The 10680-nt window shown below is 37.6% G+C and overlaps 1 protein-coding gene across 1 annotated transcript in view; it reads right to left on the minus strand.

Moving 5' to 3' along the window:
* Positions 1-8787, minus strand: part of mad1l1 (mitotic arrest deficient 1 like 1) — a 50483-nt gene extending 41696 nt beyond the window's left edge. The window contains exons 1-11 of the mRNA XM_023334417.1: positions 8644-8787; positions 7272-7439; positions 7024-7164; positions 5522-5701; positions 5297-5421; positions 5120-5201; positions 4273-4403; positions 3852-3966; positions 3452-3513; positions 1241-1327; positions 282-426 (exon numbers count right to left, since the gene is read on the minus strand). Coding sequence (XP_023190185.1) covers positions 282-426; positions 1241-1327; positions 3452-3513; positions 3852-3966; positions 4273-4403; positions 5120-5201; positions 5297-5421; positions 5522-5701; positions 7024-7164; positions 7272-7412 — 1209 coding nt within the window. The 5' untranslated portion in view covers positions 7413-7439; positions 8644-8787. The remainder of the gene's footprint in view (positions 1-281; positions 427-1240; positions 1328-3451; positions 3514-3851; positions 3967-4272; positions 4404-5119; positions 5202-5296; positions 5422-5521; positions 5702-7023; positions 7165-7271; positions 7440-8643) is intronic.
* Between the last annotated feature and the right edge of the window lie 1893 nt (positions 8788-10680).

The raw sequence follows: 10680 nt of genomic DNA on the forward strand, positions 1-10680 counted from the left end.
ATGCTGAGAAATTGATATCACACGGCGGTCTAGTCAAATACTGCAGTGGGAAAAAGCACGGGATACAAGCCAGAGGAGTCACATGATATCCAGCGGAGAGTTTGGAAAAGCAAGGATTGATGGGAGAATGGAGAATTCTGTGCAGGTCTTGAGATTCAAATCCCTCCTGCGGCCAGTTTTTGAAGCAACTTGCTGATTTTAGTATAGATGCATACTTGGAGTGGGTGTGTGTGTGTGTGTGTGTGTGTGTGTTGTTTTTTTTTTTATTGATTGGCAGGTACCTTGGTTAACAAAAGTAGTCGTTTCTGTAGTCGTCGAATGAGCGCGTCCTGAGCCTCTCTCTTCTTCTGCTCTTCCACGGTTCTGCCGCACTGCTGGGTCAGCTTTGCCCCGACCTCACACTGGGAATGCTCCAAGCTCCTGACTCTGACGGCCCGACACAAATGAATAGCAGGAGGAGAGATTTTTGTGTGCAAAAGTGGAGGGAAGGGAAAAAGGAGAAAGCAGATTGATTAGGGCTGAACGTTCAGACAATTTGGGAAGAGCAATTTAAAGCCAATTTCTAATAATATTTCCTCAAAGACAACCTACCTACCTACCCACCTGTCTGCCTGTGTGGCTGACTGATGAGCGTCTAGAAATCATTTGAGGCAGAGATTTGTGTCAAGTCTGATCAATAGAACAATAATTACAACGAAAGCTAATAATTATGCTGCAGAAGTCCCTTCGCAGACTCTCGCCCATTCATCATCCTGAGGTTTTGCTGTGTCTAATGTGTCGTAATGAGCCCAAAACGCTCAGCACAGGAGAAATGCTTGTTAACCAACAAAATATGGACACGAGCGCAACATTAATAGCCGCCAGCACGCATGCAGTCCCTGCAGACATCACCTCAGTCTAAACAGGACGAGTTTAATTAGTAAATTCCCTTTCTCAGAGCAGAGAGAATGTTAACACTCATAACCTCACACACAGACACACACACAGACATGCACACCCACGCCTGCCGTCAAGAGTGCTATCAGAGTCAGGACCACTTTAATTAACTTTGTGACAATTAAAGACTTCACAGAGATAGACTCTTAATAGATGCATAGAGAGAGAGAGAGAAGAGAGAAAAGAGGAGAGAGAGAGAGAGAGAGAGAGAGAGAGATGCAATGCAAACAGAATGAGAGAAATAAGTCTGAAACAAGAGAGATAGTGGAGGATTTTGTGTGTTTAGTCAGACAGTGTGTGTTACCGGCTGCTGAGTGTGTAGTTCTGCTCTTTCAGAGCAATTTCTCTGTGCTGGATCTGAATCACCTCCCTGGACAGATCCTCCGGTTTCCTGCAGACACACAAAGCACTGGGTAGTGAGCGCACGCATATGCAGAGAGATCACAAAAACGAAAAAGAAAAAGAAAAAACTATATGAGAGCCAGAGCAGAGAGAGTGTGAAAACAAAGAGACGTCACTCCATTCTGTTAGCCACTGGGTGGCTCGGTAATAAACCGAGTTAAATTCAAATTATTATAGAAAACAAAGTCATTCAGTGATATATGGTGACACGTAAGAATGACATTTCACCAGAATGAATTTTAACCGGGCCAATCAGGAAGAGAAGGAGAAGTTGTGAACGATGATGTTGATTTTCTGCACCGTCTTAGATTTGTAGTCTGCCTGAAGTTTTAGCAACAGCAGCAGAGGAAGTGAACGAAGCCGTTCAGTCCATGTTGGCCACGTTTCCAAATATCAAATTAACATTAACAGCCATCTTGTTCAGCACTTCTCTCTTTACAGTGGAAGACGTTTTTTTTACAGAACAGACAACTTACGGTAAGCTTCTTAGAGTCGAACTAGCACATAAAAAATCGTCATGGGGAAATGTAAACGACTGAGTAAACATGACATACGTTTGAATTATTCCAGAAGGACACGGTCGGTCTCTGTCTCAAATGTTATTGTTTACATCACAACGTGTCCATACACTTCCCCCTTTTAATGGCTCTGGCTCGGAGTCCATCGCATGTGGCTCGCATTTTAAAACCGCTTTTTAGCCACAGTTTCACATAACCTGGGAGATTGATGGCTTCATGTCAGAGAATTGGTAATGATTTTTTTCGACAGCTCAGACCTCAATTTTTCTTTTGTTTCTCTCCTCTACTGCATCTACTATGTTCATGTGACTAGCCTAGCCTAGCATAGCCTACCCACCACTGAAGCATAGAGGTGTAGACAAATGTACACCAAGGCCAATTAGGGGGGGTGTACCTTTACAAACTTAATCAAACTGGTTGCATTCTAGAGCAGTGTTTTTCAGGAAAACTTCTGAATTTTTTGTTTTCCGTTTTCCAATCATTTTATTTAATACATGTTAAAATAATTGATTTAAGTGTTATTTCTCATTTTCTGATTGGCTGCCAGTCAAATTCATCAAGCTAGCTTAGCAAGAACGAAATGGAAAAGTTTCAAACAAGAAAGAGACCAAAGGAACAGTCCAGAACTGTCGCTATGGAGAACACTACTGCAAAAAACCCATAAGAACTGTGGGAATACATTAAAATATGATGCGATCAATAGAAAATATATATTAAACAATTTATAATCAAAACAGGGGATTATGATGAAAAATTTTATTATCTGGTAATGATAAAATTTTCCACCACAAAACTCAGAGTGGCAATATAAAATCCAACGCTATGAGGCAGTATTTATCTCAAATAAATGCAAAAAATGATTAAATATTGAACAAAAAATATTCTATAAATTTAGATTTATTTACATATACAGCGCATATGGAAAAGTTTGGAAACCCCTGGGTCTGGACTAAACATGACAATGCAAATTGTGCCGACCAACTTGGTGTGCAGTCTCATCAGATCAAACCTCCCTCATGTCAGGCCCAGCGCTGAGGCTGGCCTGGCCGGGGCGAAGCCAGCTGCTGAAAACACATGGGAGAGCAGATGCCCTCTGCTAGAGCAAATCAAACACCAGGTTTCCAATTTGACCGGTGCTCCGGGTAGAAACGCTCACTTTGTTTTGTGCTTCATCATGTGCTGGCACCTTCCAGCTTTTCTCTTTTTATTATTTTGACCAAAAATAAGGTGCAGCACCTGGTTCTCCGTCGACAAACGGTGTAAATCAAACTGTGTGGTGTGGATGTGTTCCACCTAGTCCAGAGATGATTCTACAGTAAATGGGTTTATGTGCATTAACATGTGCATGCATGCATGCGACGCGCAGGTCTTCAGTGCATGCAACACGTCAGAACTGCTTCGCTGCTCACGTGGAATCCTCCGTCTGTTCTAACAAGTTGGCCAGGTGTTTCAGTGAGCTGAGGCGCAGTCGTTTAGAAAGACTAAAGCTCCACCTACTGGTCCTTTTTATTTTTGTATCTCACTAGAAACACATTGATGATAAATATATATTTTTTAAAGAGGGCTCTTATGCTCATTGACACAATCATACTGACCTTATGTTGAGTCCTGTAGACTGTCCGATGTTTTCCCAGGCCTGCAGCTTCTCAACCAGCCTCTAAAAGTGACCAGACATCATTTACTGTCAGAGCAAAGGCAACAATATTCATTTATGTGTGCATTATGTATGCAAAAAATGTTAAAAGTCTACCATAAGAGATTTTTGTTTGGGAACTGTTTAAAATTATACATTTACCAGAAGAAAACAAATCATTTACACTATAATGAGCAGTATAATTTTTTTTTTTTATTTTGGAAAAAATTTAAAATATGTTTGATATCTTAGCGGTGGCTAGGAGTTTGAAACTCCTGGTCTAGATTCTCGGTTATGCTAGCCTGAATCTAGTATCCACATCATTTTTTGTAGGTAACTGTGACAGCAGACAGACAGTTTACCTCTTTCTCCAGCTCTATGTTGACCAGCTCTTCTTTTTTCTTCTCCATTCTCTCCAGTTTCTTCCTCAGGCCCTCCACCTCCTCCTTCAACAGGCTGCAGTTCTCCCTGCTGTCCCTGTTCAGAAGAGAAACCCAAACCTCCTCATCAATCAAAGGAATGAAATGTTTGATCTGCCATCAAAATGTGTTCAGTTATTGTTCATGGAGACAGTTCTCGCCTAACATACTGTAGATGACAGCAAATGCATGTTATTAATAAAAGGAGTTATCACTTCAGGTTTGACACTGTATGTCTGAAGAATGTGGGGGTCCAAGCATAATCTATAGTCAAAGTTTAGAAAACTGCAAGAAACTTCAACTGTATGGGTCTCCTTCCAAATAAAGCAGCGGGATAAACACAAATAAAAGAAAGCAAACGGACCTCAGGAAGGCGTTGTCTTCCCTGAGACGCTTCAGCTCTTTTTCCAAATCTGGAACTCTTGCCACCTCGGATTTCACACTCTTCACAATGGCGACATCTTGTTCCTGGAGAGCTATACGTCTCTCCAGCTCCTGAAAATTCAGGCAGAAAATGGGTCAAAGCAGAGCTAAACTATTCTGAACTGAAACCATGGGCGCATTAATACAAACAGTGATTTTAACGAGTCTGAAAACTGAGGGGAAAAAACTAAACCTAGGGTTTCTTTTCTCTTCTTGTCCGTGTGCAGCTACTCACGAGCCGCGCTGTCTACATCTTTAATGCGATATAAAAATCACCATGTCATCGTTATCATCGTTATTTTGCTGACTTAATTTAACCTACAAAAGTGTTATGCTCATTTTAGGATGAGTGTAAAAACTTCCAAAAGTATTTCCATCACTTGAACCTTGACACGTTGGACATGTAAAATCTGAAAATATCCCTTTATATCACAGGGATTTTATGTAAATAAGACAACAAAAAGCAAATTAATTGTGAAATTGTGGGTTAATGATATATGGTTTTTCTATTAAATTTAATACAATTTTTATTTATTTCTCATTACCAGTCTGACAAGTTCCCTGTAGTAGTAAATGAATCAATGTAATCGTGTTCGTCTGTGACTTATTTATCTCAATATAAATACAGCTGCTCCGTTTTGGGTTTTTGCTGCAAAGGTGCTTCTAAAAAGTATTGACTTGGTGGGTATTAATCATGCCAGATACTTTCTTTTTTAGCAGAAATGTTTGTAACTCATGTAATGTAAAAGTAAAAAGTTGGATAAACTGTGTGTGTCAGTGCAATGTACCTTGATTTTGATGACATGCTCTGAACAAGAAGACTGTTCTGCTTGGAGGCTTTGGCAAAGCTGAGAAGCTTCTAAATACTTTCTGGGGGGGAAAAAATGAAGAATTGTGTGTGATTAACGTTTTCCTCAGTGTAGAGGAGCAGGACGTCCATGATGAAACTGGAAGGATCTCTGGACCTGCGCTGTAAGTCCAGCTGTTCTTGCAGCTCTTGGTTCTCCAGAGTTTGGGAAGAAATTGTTGCATCTTGGGTTTGAATCTTCTGCCGAAGGTCTCTGATTTCATCTCTCAGAGACGTGACGGTCTGGATACAGCGAGCAATTCAAAGATGGAGATCAAGAGAGACCAGAAATCTAAACTTTATTCTCTGTGTGTGGGGGTGTGCGTGCGTGCGTGTGTGTAACCTGGTCGACTGTCGTCAGTTTGGCGTCTCGCTCGTCCAGCTGCTTGTTGAGGCCGTCCAGGTTCTTACGAAGAGAACCGTTTGCCTCCACCTGCTCTGACAGGTTCTTCCGTGCTTCTTTCTCTCTCTCCTCTAATACTTTTATTCGCCCCAAAAGGTCCTGGTTGCGGTCAACTTCTTGCTGCAATATTTTTTTAAATAAATCAATAAAAACAGGTACTTCTTCTGATGACAGAGTAGGCAGGCAAAAGCAAAGATTTGCAGCAAATACTATTTAAGTAGAAGCAAATATGGCTGTGCTTGATGTAGAGGAGAGCGATACGGACTTAAAAATTTTATATTTTGTTTTGAGCTGCAACTAAAGTTTATTTTGGTTATTGATTAATCTATTAATTATTCAGATGAATCATCTGATTAAAAAAAAGGCCTATTCAGATTTTAATTTAACCTTAAACCTTTTTAATGTAACATCATAAATACATTAAAAAGATGCAAATACAAACATCTTTTTTAAAAAAAAAAAGAAACGAAACGTTTTATTGCCTAAATGGAACAGCATTCATTTAGTAAATCTGAAGCAGTCGAAGCTAAAATTAGGCCACTTGAGGAGTTTTGGCTAAAACATATTTACAGACAAAAGGTGCTTTTATCTTAAAATCAGAACACAATTAATCTGATTACTCGTTTCAGCCCAACTTTTTTTTTTTAAGTAACTGTATCGCTGTGAGTGTATGTTACAGCAATAAAATAGAAAATAGAAGAAAAGTAGCAAAAGTAATCCGCCAAACAATTCGCACAGTTTTAGGGGATTTTAAACATCATTAATCGGAATTCATTGAGACGCTGATTAATAAACATCTTATAAGAAATTTGTTGCCATAAAAGACATACATCAATTAAAATAGGATAATGAGAAGCACTGATCCACTTTTTTCCCCACTTACAACACTGATACCGATATCTGAGGTTTAGTGTCGGCCGATACCGATCCCTTAACAGAAAAACAGAGTTGAATGGATTTAAAATATTTCTTTTTTTAAAACACGGATATAAATGTACTGAATTTACAAACTCATTTGATAACTCTGCACCAATACGGCACAATGAAATAAACCAACAGCTTCACAAGCCTGGACAAACGTGTAAAAACAACTTTCAGTTTTTCAGTCAGTGCTATTAGGAGTAGAAGAGCCAATTAAGATAAATAATATCAATAAAAAAAAACTAACAATAACAATAGGTTGACTGTCTTGGTCAAACATGTAAAATTTAAAACAACAAACCTTCTTCCAAATGGTTCACTAAGTGCAATTAGGAATACTAAATATAATGTAACATAAATAAAGCGTGACGTCACTCTGAGCACAAAGCGTAGAATTAGACTGAATAGATCTGTCCTTATGGATTTGGCACATTGTCAGATACCCAATCTATCGGAACCGATACAAATATTGATATCAAATCATCGGTGCATCTCTATTAGACACTGAACTTGTCTTGTACCTCCAGGTTTCGAGCGCTTTCAGAAGCTGCCTTCTCCAGTTCGAACCGAGCTCGTTTGTGACTCAGCTCCATCTGTTTCTTCTCCTGGTCCAGCTGCAGGTAGCGGTGCTGAGAGTGAACCCTCTCTGCTGCTTCCAGAAACTACAAATAAACCAATCGATAAAATAAACATTAAATCCAACTAACCAATGTTAAGGCTAATTAGTGGTCTTGATAAGTTCAGCTCTATGTAAATGATTTCTTCGTACCTCCATGCTGCGCTTATAGTGAGGCTGCAGGTTCCCGCTCCCCGACTGCTCTGACGGACGCTGTGGATGTTCATGGCGACTAATGAAGGTATTAAAGGACTTCAGGGTCGTTAAAATAGTGGTGTCATCTTCCAGATCCATTTTAAATGCTCTGGTTGTAAAAGAATGCTAATAAGAGGCAAAAAAATATGAGTGAAAATCATCATAACTGCGATAGAAAAAAAAACACATGGATTCTATGGCAACCTTGAAATACAATCGTAAGTAATCCTTAAGCGATTTTTAAAAATGAATAACCATAATTATTAAGTTCAAATAATTATTTTTCATTACATTCTTCATAGCAGATTGATTACAAAATAATCTTATAGATGACTCAACCAACAACATATATTGTGATGCAATATATGTTGTTAATAAACATCAGGTAAAGGTGAGGAACACATGCGTTATTGGAAACTCTTGCAATGCAGTTGAATCAAAACTGCAACCTCCATTAAATCATTTAATTGTACAATAAATAAAGTTTTTTTTTGTTTTGTTTTTTAGCACACCTGAATATATGTTGCACCCACTAAGTTTGACAAAGAAAACAATTAAATGTATTGGACGCTTTTCTATAAGCCAGAGCTGTCAATGTGTGCATACATGGAGGTTTTTCTTTGAATTAGAAATAACGTTTTATCATAATTATTTGACTTTTCTACCCCCATTTTATTACCAACAAAATTGTGGGAAAAATAAAAATGAAAAAAAAAGGTCTTTGGCGTCAAAATATTCTGACAGTTTTGGTTTTTGCCAAACATTTTTTCTGTTCTGGCGTCCAAATAATTTATTGGACTTTGTTTCTTTCTCACATGACTACCAACAAAAACATTGCTTTGCTTGGTATACATTTTTAAATTAGAACTAATTAATAATCCATATTGAAGCAGAAGGTTACTGTTATACTGTCAATAGTTAAACAACTTTATACACAGAAGCAGAAAGTTGTTGTGGGATGAACAGAATAAAAACAGAAATATTAAGGCTTACCTAATCTGACTTAGCAACTTTAGGATAATTATGGAAAAATATTTTTCAAGAACTCAGTCAAAGTTAACCTGTTAAATCTAACCTCAACAGCGCTGAACTCCAAAGTCAAAAATGACTAAACAGTTTATAGTCTTCGTATTTATCAATGAGACAACCAAATATTTTTAAAACGTTGTTACCATACCAGTGCATAAAAACTCCAGTGCCATAAGCTAACTTCTTTAACAAACTAGAAGAACGATGTAACAAGTTACAGTTTAAACTGACAAGTTAACGGCCACCCACAACATGCCGGGGAATTCTTATAAAACAAAGTCTGGAAGTAATAAGACGTCACCTTGGTAGCGCTCTTTGTAAACACAAACCAGTTCGCTGTAGATTGACGTAGCTCCTGCTAAGCTACGTTAGCAGCAACGCGCCGCTCTGAAAAACCCTCCAGTTCGATGAAGCTTCTTCTTCTTCTTCTTCTTCTTCTTCTTGTCGGTGTGCAAGCAACGTCCTGGTTCATTACCGCCACCTGTTGGAATGGAGTTTGGCTCGGGATGCTAAATGCTAAACAGACTCATAAAAGGTAAAACAAAAAAATAAATAAATGGAGTAAAAAAACCAAATACATAAAATAAACTATATTCTCTCCATTAAGTTTTCTTGTTATGTTTGTTTCTGAGGTACAGCAAAAATGTTCGTGGGTCAATTTGACCCGGGGAGTGTTTAATCATGCAATAGTGTCAGAAACCAAACAATTCCTCCAAAACATTTTTGAGTCTGATTATTAACTCCAATACTAACCATTTCAATCAATATTTGTGCAATGATGTTTTTTTATTTCTCAGAAATTAAGCATCAATGACGACAACCTGCTCATTTACTCTTTTGGACATAAAAAATAGAATTTACATTTTTTATGTCCACTGATAAAAACTTAGACACAAAAAAACTATAATTTCCTTGAAATTGATTTTTGGTCATTTTTTTATATTGCACTTTTTTTTTTTCAATGGGTGATCTTTATAATTGAACTTGAGACACACATACTGTTCAGGGTCAAATTGACCCATTGATTAAAATCAAGATAAATGAGTCATGCAGAGAGTATTTATGTTTTCCTCCACTTCTGCTGAGTGTCACTCAGTGTGGGTGGAGTTTGTCCACAGGAACAGAAAAGATTTACGTCAAACATTGTATGAACGCCTGCTTTCTCCCAGTTTCCTAGTGAAGTAAAGAGAGTAGTGAAAAAGTGGGCTTGTGTGTGTCGGGGTGTGCATGTATGTGTGGTGTGTTGCATGTGTTGCGTGTGTGTGTGTGTGTGTGTGGTGAAATATGGTTCATAGCTGCAAGGAAACATATAGAAATGGAATTTTTTTTATCTTTTCTTGCACTTTAACTTGACTGCCGGGTCAAATTGACCCGGACAGTGTCTATGTAAAAAGTAGACCTAGGGGTTGGTACAAATGTGTAAAATGAATAAATTTTCAATTCATATGCAGAGTGCACCTATTAAGACAAATAGAAAAAGTTTAATGCAAAAAAAATACTTCCAACTATTTAAAAAAAAAGATTAAACTTTAAAACAGGTCAATTTGACCCACAACATAACAGGAGGGTTAAGTTTTCTTGTTACCTCATCAAAAAAGAATAAGAGTCTGAACTGGAGACTTTGTCCAAAAGGTTTTGACAGTTGCAAATTGTTGTCTAGTAAATTATGTACCAGTTTTTCATGGCAGAAAGAAAAAGGTAGGTAGAAGCTGCACAGATGAAATCTTTTGGAACAAACATCTGCTAACTTAATTGATGCATTACAGTTTCTGCAGAACATCGATTAACTGCTCATAAATGGTCAGTAAAAGCAGATAATTCTAGATCTTTGAACATCAATGTTTGATAAAATAATCTCCAACTAAACTAAATGCATCTTCATGGATCAGAGTTGATCAAGGAAATCCACGCCACTTCTATCCATTTCAATAATATATTGATCCCAGGGGGAAATTAAATTGATTAATTTTTTTTGGCTAATCAATTTTACCATTTTTAACTAACATGCAATTTAGTTTTCCTTTTTTTCTCATTTAGAACAATAATGAGAACTTTGCTCTCCTTCAAACCATTTTTTCTTTGATCATAAATCTGCTCCCTTTGATTTAAAATTAGTTTATGATTCCTTTAGTTGAACTTGTTGAGTTTTAGATGCAGGTTCAGGTGAGACGTTGTTCAGGGATGTACAGTATCTTTCATAGTTTTTATTTTTCATTGTACCTTGGTTCGGTCAGATCCAGCTTTCATCCAAAATATATCCTAAGCTCATATTTAAATTATTCCCATTTTTTTTTATTTCAGTAAGTTCTCATTGTCTGTCTATTGTGTATTTCTACTG

Source organism: Xiphophorus maculatus, chromosome 5 (genome assembly GCF_002775205.1).
Source record: "Xiphophorus maculatus strain JP 163 A chromosome 5, X_maculatus-5.0-male, whole genome shotgun sequence".
Classification (NCBI taxonomy): domain Eukaryota; kingdom Metazoa; phylum Chordata; class Actinopteri; order Cyprinodontiformes; family Poeciliidae; genus Xiphophorus; species Xiphophorus maculatus.